Source organism: Erpetoichthys calabaricus, chromosome 4, assembly GCF_900747795.2.
Source record: "Erpetoichthys calabaricus chromosome 4, fErpCal1.3, whole genome shotgun sequence".
NCBI classification, from domain to species: domain Eukaryota; kingdom Metazoa; phylum Chordata; class Cladistia; order Polypteriformes; family Polypteridae; genus Erpetoichthys; species Erpetoichthys calabaricus.
In genome coordinates this window covers 259,833,897-259,851,032 of record NC_041397.2, presented here as the reverse complement: position 1 = coordinate 259,851,032, position 17,136 = coordinate 259,833,897, and the positions used below count along the sequence as shown (strand labels likewise).

Genomic DNA, 17,136 nt, shown 5'->3' with positions numbered 1-17,136 from the left:
AGATATGCCTGTATCTGCCAAAACCAGTTTTCAGTCACGGACAATTGTATGTTGCTCTCTCCAGAGTTCCATCTTTTAATTCACTCACAGTCGTATCCTCAAACCCACCCCATTTGGACAATTGTGTCTTTCAGGAAGTGTTCACCCATCGATAAATAATTATGTGGCGTACACTACGCCGCGGGTCGGCTATCCTTGTTAATACTCCTCTGTGCTTGTTTTAGTAATGTTTGATATATATTTTTTTGATTATATAGTGGAGAAGTACACTATGGGAAATTGTCCTATTCAAACTGTAAAGGACAAGGATGCTCAATCAATGTCCATTACTCATATGATATGAGCTACATAATAAGTCACTTAGCCCAGCATGTGTCCAAACTACACAGATATAGAAACATTGTATTGAGTGTTTATAAGTCATTTTGGCTAAAAGCATAGGTCAAGTTTTAAAGAAAGGAAGAACAAAAAGTAGTTTGAGTTTAGCAGAGGCATCCTGGGTTTCACATTTCTCATTTCTAATCAAATTTCCTTGACCAGAGTATTTAACTTAGACTTAATTTTGCATATATTCTTGTCCATCAAAATACTGTTATGCATGAGCATGTGATTTTCATTTTCAGGGCTCTAAGAAGGTAAGCAATACCACCGCAAACCAGAAGCCGGCTGTCATTCTTCGTTATTTCCTCTTCCTCATCAACAGTCCAGGGGCTTTTAGACCAGAGGAGCACTGACATCACTTCCACTTCTGCCTCATCCAAAGCCTGTCTCTTCTTCTCAACCATCATAAAAGGAGTCAAGCCGACTAGAAGTCCCTGTTTATTTTGTACCTGAAGACTAACCTGAGCTCTAGGACCCTTCATTTTTATTTCCTACAGCTGTGGCTGAGGTTTTTGCATCCTTGTGTGCTATATATTTTTACTTTTTTCATCAACCTTCATTAAGTAGGCCTGTCACCTGACTCCCCAACTCTTTGTGGTCTTGAACCTATGTCTTTTTCTTTAAAATACCTAAATGTAGACTTGAAATAAACATTTTCTCCTTTTTATTTTCTTAGCTTTGCAAAGTCATGACCCCATTGCATTTCTTCATAGTTTGAGTAACAATGTGTTGTCAGTTGAACGGTTTCTTTCATTTCTTCATTTGATGGTAAATGTGTGCAAGGAAGTAAATGGTAAAACACAGATAAAGTAATATTTTAACAGCACTGGATCAAAGACTCTATGAATTCTACATCATTAGAAATAAACTGGTGTGGTAAGAAGTATACTGTAGCGGTGTAAAATATTATTGTGGATTTGAGTCAATAAATAAGCAAGCAGAAATCCATTGTGACTGAGTGTGAGTTTGTGCATGAGTATGACCTGTGGTGGACTGGCAGACAATCCAGGGTTGATGGGATGAACCAGTTGTTTTGCATAGAATCCTCACATGTCTAAGCAAGATAGAAAATGGATGGGTGGAATTTAAATGGTGCTTGTATGCGCATTGTCTTAATAATTGAAATCTCATTTTAATGCATGTAACAAACTTCAATTGGGGTGAAAATTAGGAATACTATAGTATAATGTAGTACAACTTCCTGTCTAGACTTTTCCAGGCACAACCAGCTTTGCAAAGTGTATTTTTAAAAACTTAATTACTTATTAAACATGTGCTTCATGTGGTAGCTGTTTGAGTAATGACTGTGCAATTCTTCTACAAAGACTTTCAAACCCTGATTGTGAGACATATTGGGTAGGATTAAAAGTATCCACCCCCAGACAATAATTCTTAATTCTTTTGCTTTGTGAGCTTTGGTTCATGAAATTTTAAAATCCTTCAACCCCTCTGCTTAATCTAATTGAAGGTCTTGGTGAATTTTGAAAGTTGTTGTTATAAACAGTTTCCAAACAAATATACAGTGCATCCGGAAAGTATTCACAGCGCATCACTTTTTCCACATTTTGTTATGTTACAGCCTTATTCCAAAATGGATTAAATTCATTTTTTTCCTCAGAATTCTACACACAACACCCCATAATGACAACGTGAAAAAAAGTTTACTTGAGGTTTTTGCAAATTTATTTGGGTGTGCTACACTTAAACTGCCAGGTCACTTGTTAAATCCCTTCCTTTGACTCCGTCCGTGAGTCACTTGACCTGCCAGACCTCTATCTGGGGCAATTTTATATTTTTAATATGTAGTTGAAAATGAGTACCAGCTAAATAAAAGTAATGATATTGAGCAATATGAACTTTGTTTACAAATTCAGCAAACTTATTTTTTTTTTATTTAAACTTGTAAACAAGTAGGTGAGAGAGCCATTCTTTGTATGTGTTATAGGCTTTGTGGCAAACATAATTATATGGTTATATTTCTGTGAGGCAACACATTTTTCCATTAACTCTACAAGTTTAGTTAAAATATATTGCCATTAATCATCTTTGATTCCAGATAATTTAGTCAGCTCTTCTTTTTATTTTAGAAACCTATGTTTTCCAGATTTTTGTTTATTATTTTTTTCAGACCATTACTTGGAAAATGAACAGTAACAATTTAATATATGTGATTTAGTTCAGGAATTTTTGAAACATGCCCACTCCAATTACTAATTTACATTTAGCTTATTGTCTTCTTATTAATATATAATTAACACTATTGTGGTTTACAAAACAAGCAATAATTATGGTTTCTTTCCTAGGACTTGATTATGCTTGCCTTAAATGACTGAAATGGACCCCGAAGAGTTGGAACTGCTAAATGACTACCGGTACAGGAACTATGCTTCTGTGATTGAAAAGGCACTGAGGAATTTTGAATCATCCAGTGAATGGGCTGACTTAATCTCTTCTCTAGGCAAGCTAAATAAGGTATGCAGTGGATTATCTCAATCACTATGCTCACCCATTTATTTATATCATTGTTCTGCTTTTTCCTGTTGCAGCTTAGGGGGCATGGAAAGGTTACTCGAGTGTGTTTAAGTGGTTTTAGGTGGGACAGTAGACTAGCACCGGGCATGTTTGCACACAAATTTACTTACTCATACCGAGTTGATAAAGAGTTACCCATATACATAGAGAAGGCTAACTAAAAGTCAAAGTCCTAAAAAAAGGTGGCAAAGCTATAATAACATCAAGTTACTCAAACCAGAATACTGTTAAACATAGTACTAAAATTAATCTGAAGATAAATATTGCTTAATTATATACAATACCAGTGCTGACTATCTGGATATACTGTATATCCATCATTCCTTTTCTAGCTCAGCAGGTCTTCCAGAAGCCTTATGTGATTTTAAATGACTCAGAGGGTAAAATATGCAATATAATTGTAATTAATTTTTTTTAAATAATAGATCATCCACAAGAAGGAAAATAAACTGACATCATAATTATGCTTTGGGGAATATGAAGTGGAGAAATCTGTTTATCTGTCCTGGGAGGTGAAATAACAATTGAGCTAGGTTACACACAAAGTCAACTGTCGATTGGTGCTCTGTAACAATAATGAGAGCTTTTAATGATATTCATTGAAAAAATAATTTTAAGTTACATAGTCAATGTGCCTTTACTTTAAATTATTCTAATCCCCTTTTTGTACCAAGTTTCATTAGTATATTGTGTAAAGTTTTTCTGATGTATAGATAGATCTATATCAAGGGCTGGGAATCGATTAAAAAATATTAACTAATTGCATGAATGTGTGTAATTAATGACGATTAATCACATCTAACATTAAAACATGTAATTATAAAATTCATAAATCATGAAGTAAATACACACTGAATCACAAAATTAATGTAGAATCAACACAAAGGAATAAAAAAAAAAAAATTAATGGCATAGTTTAAACCTAAACAATGACGTTTTAACGAAATACTACTTGAGCAAGCAGAATTTGAATGCCTTCCAAAAAGGCAAGTTGGAGAGAAGGCAATAAGAAAACAAGGCCAATGTGTTCTCAGATTGGCATAGCATATGAAACACAGACGTGTCAAAGTAGAAAATGATCGAAAAGACTGTTTGCTTTGAATGCACTGCTAAAAATTGATTTAATCAAAAGAATATGCAACTCTTTAATAGGTATACATTAAAACTTGTGTTAAAACTCTGCATATACTATATTCAACTGTTCATCATCATCAATGATTGCAAATTATACTCTAGTCTACACAATTACACAGTGTGTCTGCGAATGTCAATCTCTGAGCTGCTTTTTTTGCTGCCCCTTCAGACAGTTTAGCATGTCTAAGAGATTTAATGCTTTTGTGGTTGGTAGAATCGTGGTGTGCCTTGGGATTTTTAGGGTTTCAAAAATGTGCCACCACAGAAAACGTTTGGAAAACACTGCTCTACCTATACCTTTGCTCCTCACACATCAAAAAGATCTCTGTAGCTGCTATCTTTCTTAAAAACTGACAGTGTGCATTACTTGGTGGTTATGTTGCCATCCTGACCAAAGCACTGACTGAGGCATTTTCCTTGTTACTGGCCCGGGATGGAGCAATATTTTTTAACATGTTAAACAGGCCACATTATTTGCAAAAATTAACACATTAACTTTCCCAGGCCTTCATATATATGTGTTTTACTTCAACCTTCAACCAAATATTCTAATCTTTGGACAACAGTATACAATACAATACAATTTAATTTTGTATAGCCCAAAATCACACAAGGAGTGCAGCAATGGGCTTTAACAGGCCCTGCCTTTTGACAGCCCCCCCAGCCTTGACTCTGTAAGAATATAAGGAAAAATTCCCAAAAAAATTCCTAGTAGGGAAAAAATGGAAGGAACCTTGGGAAAGGCAGTTTAAAAAGAGACCCTTTCCAGTTAGGTTGGGCTTGCAGTGGGTGTCAAAAAAGGGTTAATTACAATACAATACACAGAACAGAACAAACGTAATCCTCAATACAATGTTATAGTGTAATAGAAATATTACAAGTACAGAGCAGAATTCACCAGTAAATGATATCACATAATACGATTTGGATTTGTTCAGAATCCTGGAGACCCTTGCCATCAAGCTACCTCCCCCAGTGGCCATTCCAAGCTGAATCCACTCTGGACCAGCCAATCCGATCAAAGGACCCTTCTACCCAATGATTCCTGCAATCCTTCTTCAGAGATGACTTTTCCTTAGACAGGCTGAACAACTTGGCAGTAGGGTAGGGGTACCAAGTGCCACATTAGAGAACCAAGAAGAGAAACCGAATAGGTTAGGGTTAGTACTTACGTTTTAGTGTTAATGACTAACAACAGAGATGCAGTATACACAGTTAATCAGCAGCTTTAGTCAGGATATGCTAAAATGAAGTAGTGAGTCTTCAGCCGGGATTTGAAAGCTGAGACGTAAGGAGCACCTCTTATAGTAGCAGGCAGAAAGTTCAGGGGCCCTGTAACTAAAAGCACAACCACCCACTGCTATTTTATTAATCCTTGGGATCATAAGCAGACCAGCATCTTGAGATCTTAATGTGCGCTCTGGTTTGTAAGTAATGATAAATTCAGATAAATAAGCCAGACCTTGGCCATTTAAGTCTTTATATATTAAAAGGAGGATTTTGAAATCTGCCGTAAACTGGGAGCCAGTGTAAGGATTTAAGAACTGGAGTTATGTGTTTGTATTTTGTTGTTCTTATAATAATTCTTGCAGTAGCATTTTGGATTAACTGGAAGCTGGATAAAGAACAATTTAAACATCCAGTCAACACCGCATTTCAGTAGTCAGTCAACTTAAAATAAATGCATGAATTAATTTCTCAGAATCCATGTTATTTAAAAATGCCTTAATTTCCCAACATTTTTAAATGGAAGAAACATGATTTAAACAACTTTGTAATGTGTTTTTTAAAAGACATGCTAGAGTCAAAGATAACTCCTAGATTGCAGGCTGATTCAGTAAAATTAATGGCGATTCCAACTGAGTTAAATATTGTTGCGATCAGCATCATTCCCTCCAATAATTATCATCTCTGTTTTATCTGTGTTTAAAGAAATGTAGTTCTCATCCATCTACTCCTTTAATTCATTAACACAACTAATAAAAGACAACATCGGACAAACTTCATTTGGTCTAAAAGAAAGGTATAACTGGATGTCATCTGCATATGAGTGAAAATTAACATTATGTTTTCTAATGATAAATCCCTGTGGAAGCATGTAAAGCGAAAACAGTAAAGGTCTTGTACTCAGCATTGCAGAACACCATATCTAGTGCTGGGCGGTATACCGGTTCATACCGAAAACCGTTTTTTATTTTTTTATGATATGGATTTTTCTTATACCGCAACACCGGTTTAAATTGCCTAAACGACGTTCGGAACGTGGCGCAGCAGGAAACTGTTTAAGTGGGGACCTTTTTCACTGCTACACCGCTAAACACAGATTTGTTGCACTAGGGCTCTTTTTCACTGCTACACCACCAAATAGTGGGCGGTAGAATAGGTATGCCGCGCAATGAAAATGGACAGAGATCCGAAAAAAATGAGTCACGTCTGTCGCCTGGAGATGCTTTAGTTTTAAAAGGTCAGATGTGTAAATACTGTTTCTATACTACTGGATAATACTGCAAGCCAAGTTGTACTTGTTTTATTTGTTTTCAATACTGTGTAATATTGTGACGACATGTTGACTTTATTCTCATACTTTGTCATTAAAGTAGAACATCATAAACTAAACTTCATCGTAAAATGAATATTTAATTTACTATATTTTCTCAAACCCCATCATAAGTTATATAGCACATTAAATGCTTTGTGTTAAGTGTTCCCCCGAGCTTCTTAAACTGACTTCCTCTGCACTAAGAGGAGGCACCGGCAGCGATCGCCACACAGAATCCATTCACATGATATTCATGCTCTCTGAACATTTAGAATGCCAAGATAAATACTTGATATAAATAAATACTTGATATAAATTCTAAATTTTCAGAGAGCAGGAATATCATACAGTAAATGGATTCTGTATGGTGATCGCTTAGTGCAGAGGAAGTCAGTTTAAGAAGCGTAGTGATTAACAACTGGGTCGGGGAACACAATACAAAGCATTTAATGTGCTACATTAACTTATGACGGGGTTTGAGAAAATCTAGTAAATTAAACAATGATTTTAGGATGAAGTTTAGTTTACGACATTCTACTTTAATTATAAAGTAAACTATGAGAATAGAGTGGAAATGTCGACTTTAATCTCGACGTATAGTTTTTTTTTTTCTTCCCTGTGTCCGTATTTTTTTTTTCTTCACTGTGGCCCTAATACGATTCCATAGGGCTATACCACAAATACAATTATAAATGCAAGTTGCAGTTGTATTATTTATGTATATAGCTTAGCTTGAAGCAAGGTCCATATTAATGCAGTTTGCCTAAATGATAGTTCAATTGGTAAAGATGTCATCACCAAGATTGCACTTGTTTTATTTTATTTTAATTTGGTGAATACTGTGTAATGCACCTGGGCTTTTGAAGCCTTGAAGTAATAGTGCAACTATCAGTAATAATACAATTATTTATTTTATTGTTATTATTTATTAGTTTAAATATTATGCAGTTTAATGATGGTAAAGTTGTTTAAAACGTCACTTTAACGTGTCAGTGGACAGAGATTGTTAACATTAACAGAAAGTGTAGTTGTTTTACAAAAAATATTTATTTATTCCTTTTCTAAGACATGTTCAGTGCAATACAACTTTTGACAAGCACTTCTGGATATTTTCCTAAGTCTAAATACCTCTTTGGATGGTTGAAAATATGTTGTCAAAATTATAATTTAAGGTTTTGCAAAATTTGTTAAATAAAAAGGTTCTATATTTTGGCTGCATCTGTCATGCAATGTGATTTCCTTCTCTTCATTAATGCCACACCCTTGAAAGTATCACTTTATGGGGCAATGCAAACCTGTATTAATACTTGTGTGCACATTAAAATGTTTTTTTTGTACAATCTACAATGCTCTTGACAGTGGAATAGGTTAGCCAGTAATTGCAGTGGAAAATGTGTTTAACATCCACTCATGCATGGGAAAAAAATACCGTCAAATCGTGAAACCGGGATAATTTAGAAAAATACCGTGGTATAGAATTTTGGTCATACCGCCCACCCCTAACCATATCTCATTTCTGTGTGTAATGATGGAGTACTGTCAGCACATTGTACATACTGGAATCAATTTGATAAATAAGAACTAAGGCAAGGACAGTGCCTGTAATTCCAACAGCATTTTCTAGCCTGTGCAGTAAAATAGAATGGTCAATGGTGTCAATGGTGCACTTAAGTCTAACAAGATAATTAGAGTGGAGTTTCCTTCATCAGAGGATTTCAGAATGTTGTTTACAATACGTGTTAGTGCCGTTTCTGTACTATGACCAGTGCGGAAGCCAAACTGGAATTTCTCAAATAAATTATGATGTATAAGGTGTGACTGAAGCTGATTGGTGACTACTTTTTCAAGTGCAGTATTTTAGAGAGAAAGGGTATATTTGAAATGGGTCTATAATTAAGTACATGTGGGTCTAGGTCTGACGTTTTAAGTAATGGTTTGATGACTAACACTTTTAGTGATCAGGTACTGTGCCATGCAATAATGAACTATTAATAGTTTTAAGAATAAGTGCTGCAAGAACATTCATTGTGCTGTTTACTAGTTTTGTTGGCACTGGATCTAGGGAACAAGTAGTAGGTTTCATTTTAGAAATAAACATTCTGCCATGTAGTCATTCATCCATTTTCTAAAGTGTTTATCTTGTTCAGAGTCAGAGGGTAGACAAGGGCATCTGGAGGAAAAAGCATGCAAACTCAACACAGACATTGACAGGGTCAGGATTCAGTCCCTCAGTATGCACATCAACTGGCAATCAAACCAGGGTTCAAGATCTGCAATAAATGTTGTCTATTTTTCATAATATACTGTTTTCCTTTGGTTGTTTAATGGGGGCTTGAGGTAAAACTGACAGCAGTAGTTTAAAAGCAGTGACTTGCCTTATTTATTGTTTGGACTACACTGCTACACCAAGGATTTTTTTGTCCACCCATCCAATAATAACACTGCTTTAGACAATATAAAGACACCATGTGCAAATCCCTCACAGGCAAGGGGTTTTACCCTGCTCTATAACTTTTGATCGCTGAAATATAATTTTAATAAAATATCTTCTTTCCTATAGGTATCTGATTGGTGGGTATGGTTTAAATGGAATAAAATGATTAAATAACATAATACCTATAATATGTTTATTTTTTAATTTTATTACACCAAACTATGACAGGTTGGCACCACATCCCAATCTTCTTTCTGCCTTTCACCTGATACAGTCATAACTGACTCCAGCTCCAAGACTTTGAACTGATGAAAGAGTAAAGATAATCAATGGACAATTTTAATTATAACAGATAAATGGATAGAAAGTTCTCAGTGTTCATTATTTTTTTTAAATTCTTTTGATTATTTTAGTATACTACTGTACTATTTTTATTGCTTGTTGCTAAACATATTCACTAACCTTGCAGCAATACACAGCATTATAAACAGCTTGATATGAGCTGTGTAAGTGTAGTTGACATTTATTTTCCAGGAGGAACTCCAAATCTAAATTTGATTTCTTTCCATCATGCTATGTAATACAATGTTGACTAACTAAAGAAAAAGAATAGCACGATTCGAGAGGAACAGTGATGTAACACATGGAGGCTGCTCTAAAATTAAAAAAATAAATAAATAAATAAAAGTCTGTATCACATACAGGAAGAGTGATTGACTTAACAACAGCTGCTGCCATAATAATGCATACAACCCCCATTCTTCAATGTTTCCTGTTTTGATGAACCCAGAAATGAATAATAAGTTAAAAATGAAAATGTTGGGGAAACCAGTCTGTGATCTATTCTCACAGGATTGTTCTTTCTTTATCTCTTATTGTAAAAAAAAAAAAAGAAAAGAAAACAGATTTGTCCAGTTTGGTGTACCTTTTTTTAATACTATTTTATAGCTCTTTCATTTTTTTTCATTGGAGCCAGCCCTGTCAGTCTTTGAAGTGGGGGGCTTTTTTACCTATATCCGGCTCGTCTTCTCAGGCAGAAGTTATCTGTTCAGCATACCCATGTTCATGCAGGCCAAAGTCACTTAAAGGATGAGCTTGGCTGTCCTCCTTTCAGGAGTTAAGTATTGCTGTTTATGTTTACCTGAAACCAAAGCCTCATTTCATGCTTTCTGTTTATTTACTAAAAACTCCCAGCACTTATACGATTGGATTTAAGTACAAGGGTGTCGAACTATGCATTAAAGCCCTTTCCAGTGATTTACCTTTCATAAGTTGTTTGCAAAATTTCACATGCATTTAGGTGTTTGAAGACTCCAGTTGTACACGTAGCAAAAAAGAAACCAAATAGAAACTGTTTACTAGGGCCACAACCTGCAGAACAGAAAAAAATAATCTTAATGGTCACATCCAATGACACAAGTAAGTCTGTTATTTATTTGTATTTTGATTAGCATGCCTTCCCTGCATATTTCATTTTCCTTGGCTGTTGTATGTAAAGTGCTTTATAAATAAAGTTGACTTGACTTGACTTGGATTCCATGATGATGTTGTGGGCTAGAGATTCCTTGAAACAAGTAGTATAAAGAAAATGGCAAATGAAAAGAAAACAACCAAACCAGTCAGAGGTGGATTATCAGAAAATGTACAAGTGAAAATCACAAGAGAAAAAAAACAGACAAGTCTGTTATAAAGAAGTGGAGTACATATAGCACAAGTGTTAATCTGTGTACAGTATGTCATCCTCTCAAACTGGGCAAGAGTGCACTAGTAAAGGAGGCCACCAAGATACCTGTGGTGATTCCAAATAAATTCTTCTATTACCTAGTTGAAATATAAGATACTGTGGAACCATCTGTTTCCCGAGTGCACATAATTCAATTCTAGCCTTCCTGGGGCTGCAGTCATTCAAAGCCTCTGAAAACAATTTAACATTTAATGTATCTTAAAAAATATATATATTTAAATGCAACATATGTTAAATTATTACAGCATCTGATATATTGTGACAGTCCATTTAGTAGTCTTAGTATGAGTATGGAAATAAATGTGCGTATGAGCCACTAAAAAATCATTCAATGATATTATGCTCAGCAATTGTCAATATTGTGTTAATTCTAAGACATGTACTTAGCACGCTTAATATTATTTCTTTATTTTGTTGTTTCAGATTATCAGGTTTAAAGTTATTTTACTCAACAAAAGAGAATTTAGACATTTTTGAAAAATATTATTTGTTTCAGTGTGACAGACATATCAAAGCTGACTTGGTGCTAAGTTGAACACCACATTAAATGCCATGGATAAAAAGGTTTTTTGATAGAAAGCTGTCTGTAACAACCAGCATTACTTAGAAGTAACATAGCTTTAGCTCACAGTGGTAGTTGTTTCTTTAAGCAGAATTTCTTCTACTTGTGCTCATCATAAGAAAAGATTAAAACAGTCACCAGTCAATGCAAGCAGCTTAAACCTACAGGAAAATATACTACTGTGTATTTAACACTTTGAGTAGGAGCATTTTTCATAAAATGTAAATTTCTTGCTCTCATTATACAGTAAGTATAGTCAAGCTTTGTTTATCTACTGTATGTGTGCTAGTGCACAATCTGCAGCGATAGCAGTTTAATACAATGCTACATTACTAAAGCAAGTAACTGTGGCCCTACCAAACTTCCAATTCTGAAAAATTGTCTTTCTTTGTCCTGGCAGTGATCCTTGTTGACCCACCTTAATGTTCTCCAAACCTAGCCCTGTTAATCTCCTATATCCATTCTTTGTAACTAAACCACTGAAAGCTGCATTATGCTTCCTGTTTAGCGGATTTTGGCAATCTTAAATCTGGTTGAGCCACTCAAGGGTTGTACCTGTAAAAATGTTATAGTATCAAATTTTCAAATGGTACTGGTCATGTCTAAAGCAATACGTGTTAGTTTTGCGCTAGGGCTTCTTCCTTTTGTTTTTTCTTCCCATTGCTTTATTTTTTGCTATTTATTGTAATTAGTGTTTGCCTATTGAACTTATTTATTCAGCATTGTTTTTTGTTCTTGTTTTTTTTATAAATTATTTGGGTTAACTCATTTGTGTGTGTGTTTCTGTAAATTAACTTATGGCCTTCAGGTGCATGATCATTAATACTGTAGTTACCTGAGGGCTAATTAAAATAAGACAGCTTTTGCCATAGTTGCTTTTGCTATAGCATAATCATAGTTGTCTTCAACTTTATTATTTGGTTCCCTTTTTGGTACTGACTTCTTGTTTGTTATTGGGATTTTAGGGAATGTTTGAAGTTCAGGTTTTTGACCATAGTAAGGTTTTGTTAACTTAGATCATTAATTAAATTGTTTTCTGTTATTTCAGTTTCAGTTTTTACATTTTTCTTCCTTAGAAATTTCTTTATAACATTCAGCTTAATTATTTCTTTATTTATTTAATTGTTTGAACTTTTTTATTATGAATTTTAATTGGGAGTAATGATGGCTGAACCCTTCAGCATTTGCTTTGCCTCAAGCTTGGACCTGAACTAGTTGTAAGTGGATTATAATTGTGCAGTGGCCTTTTAAGATTCCCTGAGTGCTTGAGAAATGTATCTGAACTATGCTGGATCAATTATTGTGGCTACAGATGTTACTTGTGCTGTGAGGCAGCAGTGCTAACTAGGGATGTCAAAAGAACCAATACTTTCAGTTTCAGTTGATACCAAAATTCCAAAAACAATACTAGCTTTTTTCAATTTCTGTATTATTGAATAACAATTGGAACATTAAAACAATCTAGACGAGAACAGGCCTTTCAGCCGAGCAAAACACACCAGTCCTATCCACATAATTCTTCCAAAAATAACATCAAGTCTAGTTTTGAAAGTCCCTAAAGCCATACTATCCACCACATTACTTGGTACCTTGTTCCATGTGTCTGTGGCTCTCTGTGTAAAGAAAAAAAAAATTCCTAATGTTTACACCAAATTTACCCTTAATAAATGATGATGAACTCTTTATTAAGTAGCAGTCTCAATTGACTATACTTATTCCCTTCATAGTTTTAAACACTTCACTTGTGTCTCCCCTTAATCTTCTTAAAACTAAGAAGGTTCATCCCTTTTAATCTTTCCTCATAATTCATCCCCTGTAGCCATGGAATCAGCCTACTTGTTCATTTCTTGATTTTTTTCCAGTGCTGTTATGTCCTTTTTGTAGCCTGGAATTGTATACACAGTACTCCAGATGTGGTTTTACCAGTGTGTTATAAAGTTTGAGTATACCTCCTTGGACTTGTACTCTGTACATCGTGCTGTATAACCTAGCATTCTGTTAACCTACTTAATGGCTTCTGAGTACTCTCTAGCAATTTAAGTCTACTGTAACTCCTAAATCCTTCTCATAAGGTGTAGTTTTGATTTTCAGACCACCCATTGTGTATTCAAACCAAACATTTTTACTTCCTATGTGTAATACTTTACATTTACTTACATTAAATTTCATCTCCCACAAATCTGCCCAAACCTGTATGCTGCCCAAGTCACTCTGTAATGATTCAACAGATTCCAGATTATCTATCTTGGCATCATCTGCAAACTTAATCAGCTTGTTACTTATATTCCTATCATTTATATATATTAAAAATATCAGTGGCCCTAGCACTGACCCCTGAGGAGCACCATTCTTAACTTCAGCCAATTCTGATAAGGTTCCTCACACCATAACCCTCTGTTTCCTGTGCCTAAGCCAATTTTACACCCACCTACAAACAAAATCTGACTCACACTTCTTTTAGCTTGATGCCCATCCTCTCATGTGGCACCTTATCAAATGTTTTCTAAAAGTCCAGATAAATAATACTATATGCTCTACTTTGATCATATCCTTTTGTTGCTTCCCCATAGAATTTCAGCATGTTGGTAAAACATGGCCTCCCTCTTTTGATCCCATGCTGACTGTTCAGTAAAATTCCTGTCCTTGCCATGTTGCTTGTCAGTTAATTTACCTGGATAATATTTAACATTTTCCAGTCCTTTAGAATTTTACCAGTGCATATTGACTACCTAAAAATATATGTCAAGGGTTTATATATGTACTCCCTAACCTCCTTCAGAACTTGCGGATAAATGTTATCAGTTCCTGCTTGTTTATTTGATTTCAGTCTATTTAATCTAAGCAATACTTCTACAATTTCCAAATTACTCAATGCCTCCTTAGTAGTCCCTTTTTACTGCTGGGAGGTCAGAGTTTGTCTGCCATTTCAATGTCTGTATTTTTAATTTTCCCTTTTGTATACCTAATGTAGTTAACCTCCTCCTGGACTGTTCTTTTACTTCTAAAATACTAAAAGAATCTCTTTGGGTCATCTTTCCCCTTGTCTGTTATATTCTTCTCCATCTGTCATTTAGCCTTCCTAATATCCTTCTTAATCGTTTCCCTCATGTTCTCATACGCCCCATGATTCACATTGGAGTTATTATTATTAGTCTTATACGCCTCATACAGCTGTTTTTTCCTCTGCCGATTCTTTTTCATCTCTTTATTAATCCATTTCTAACTACAAATTTAGTTGTGTACCTGTCCTGCATTATATGTAAAATGTTTTTAAACCTTTACCACTGCTCCTTAAAAATCTCAGCTCATAAAAGCATTATTCCAATGTAACCTCCTTAGACTTTGCCACATCTGTTCAAAATTTGCCCTACCAAAGTTAAATGTTCTTAAATGTGCTTAATCTTTGCATCTGAAATCTGAATTGTATTATATTATGGTCACTTGACCTTAGTGGTTCAGTCAAATCTATACCTTCAGTTCTATCCTGACTACTACAAAATAATAAAACTAGACATGCTTCACCCCATGTTGATGCCTCAAAATACTGTGTTAAAAAACAGTCACTGGATATTTGTAAAAATTCCTACTCTTGTTCTTTGCTATTTGCAAGGTTATCTCAGTTAATGTTTGGGTAGTTAAAGTCCCCCATGATTATAATATACCCCTGTAAGCTTGTGTTTTCAATATTACTAAACAGATATGCATTTAATTACCGTCTGCATTGGGAGGTCTACAACACTCTCCTAAAATAAGGCCTCTTTCCAAATGAAGCCCGATGTCCTCACTAAGATGGGGCTCATCGCTCTCATTGGTACTGCACTCATTTGTGACTGCACTTAGACAAATTACTCCAGATGGCACAGTAATAAATGAGAAAAATGTGACTAAGATCTACAGTATGTACAGTATAACCACATCAACACATGTTGAAAAGTAAAACAACAGAAGTCATGTCTAGAAATGCTTTGTCTTCAAGAAGAGAGAATTTCAGCACATTACTTCTGGAATCATACTTAGTATAATTTAAAAAAAAGGCAAAACACACACAACAGCTTTCGTTATTATCACTTTTGTCCTGTTATAGCTCATGAATATAATCATACACACTTTCTGAGTGCACTGATTTGACTGATCAGATGTGTGTTATAATCTTTCAACCTAATTGGAGACAAAATGAGGGTGCAATCAATCGCATTCTACTACCATGTCTAACACAATCTCTAAAAAGGTAAATTTTTTGATTGCATCAAACATGTCCACAGATGTGCATTTAAGCATCCATCTAAGTAAAAATCGAGGCATGTTTCAGACTAAGTGGCTACTTGGCTTGCCTACACTGGCTATGAAATGAGCTACTGCAATTGTTAATACCAAAATAAAGCTTATTTAGTACCTTGAATCACAAACCAGTGCTATTATGCCAGTTAGCAGGACATGCAAAACAACATATTTCATTGCTAAATATGGATCTGCAAATGCTGAATTTGTGTCATTCATTTAGTTGGTGAAGCCCATTTGTATTTTCCTTAAAATGTAACAAACATAGTGAAAACACATCATATTCATGTAAAGATGACAAGACTGACTTCATACAGGAAATTAAAGATTGGGCAAGTGGGGGAGAAAAAGGGAGGGACAGATTTGGAAAATTAAAGTTCCAATATTTTTAACTAGCTAATGAAGTAAACATAAATCTCACAAACCTAACAAAGTGATTGTCTGACAAACCAGATTTTAAAAGCATGTTTAGTAATAATGTTTGAGTTTTAATGATTATTAAGAAGTATTTTTCAGTTACTGGAAAGAAAATGCCAAGAGTATAAATTTGGAATGTTTATATTCCATCATAGACCGATTAGTCCATAATATCATCCTTAGTAAACCCTATGCTGAAATCCCCACAAGATTATAAAATTTCACCCATTTGTTGTTACTCTGCGGTACCCCCATGTTCATTGCACATTAAAGTTGAAGCCCTGTATTGTATTTTGAGATTTCTGGATGCCAATACTACTTTACTTAAATGATAGTTGGCTAACTCTTTAATGGGTATTCCAGTATTTTAAGGATGCTGTCAGTAGTGTGCAATGTGACATAGTGTTTGGCAAGCAATGTCACCTAGTGGTTAAGGCTTTGGGCACCAACCACTCAGGTTGTGTATTCAAATCCCATTACTAACTAACCATACCTCATATAACAAAAAGTGTAGAACAATAACCATAAACAAAATATAACAAATGGCCACAAACTGCCAATGAGTTAAAAAACAAAAAAAAAATCTATCAGTATGCTCGTAGAATTCCAGTCTTCAGGGAACTGATTTCACGTTCCACATATTTATATATACATATAAGTCGGCCAGCATGCAAAATTAGCCACATGGTGCATCAACATACACAGAGATGGCACGTCTTTTTTGTTTTCGATCTATCTGTGCAGATGCTGTGCATTGTTTTTTTCTTCCATCAAGAAGATAGAGACACCTGTTTTGATTTGTCAATACGCCATGAGGCTAATTGTATATGCATTCAGCCTGCATGCAAAATGAGTGCGTTAACTGACAGGATTTATCATTATACCCAGCTTCAGTACTCATAAAAATCTCATTATGGTCAGCAAATGTACCCTCAAATTAAAATACTGCAAGTTTTTTTTCTTCATTAAATCTAATTAATGCAAATCCATCTGGAGTACCAATTGGGTAGTGACATCACGTATACATGAAGAGCGATGTAAAATGTGATGTGGAGTACGCTTATAGTATGCATGCATAAATGTTATGTGCATGGCTGTTAAAGCTCTGTGATGTC

At 34.9% G+C, this 17,136-nt stretch overlaps 1 protein-coding gene across 3 annotated transcripts in view; it reads left to right on the top strand.

Annotated features, from left to right (window-relative positions):
* dop1b (DOP1 leucine zipper like protein B) overlaps positions 1–17,136 on the top strand; it is a 220,362-nt gene that overhangs the window by 43,454 nt on the left and 159,772 nt on the right. For all 3 annotated transcript variants that reach the window (XM_028800692.2, XM_051926282.1, XM_028800693.2), the window contains exon 2: positions 2,685–2,853. In XM_028800692.2, coding sequence (XP_028656525.1) covers positions 2,707–2,853 — 147 coding nt within the window. In that variant the 5' untranslated portion in view covers positions 2,685–2,706. The remainder of the gene's footprint in view (positions 1–2,684; positions 2,854–17,136) is intronic.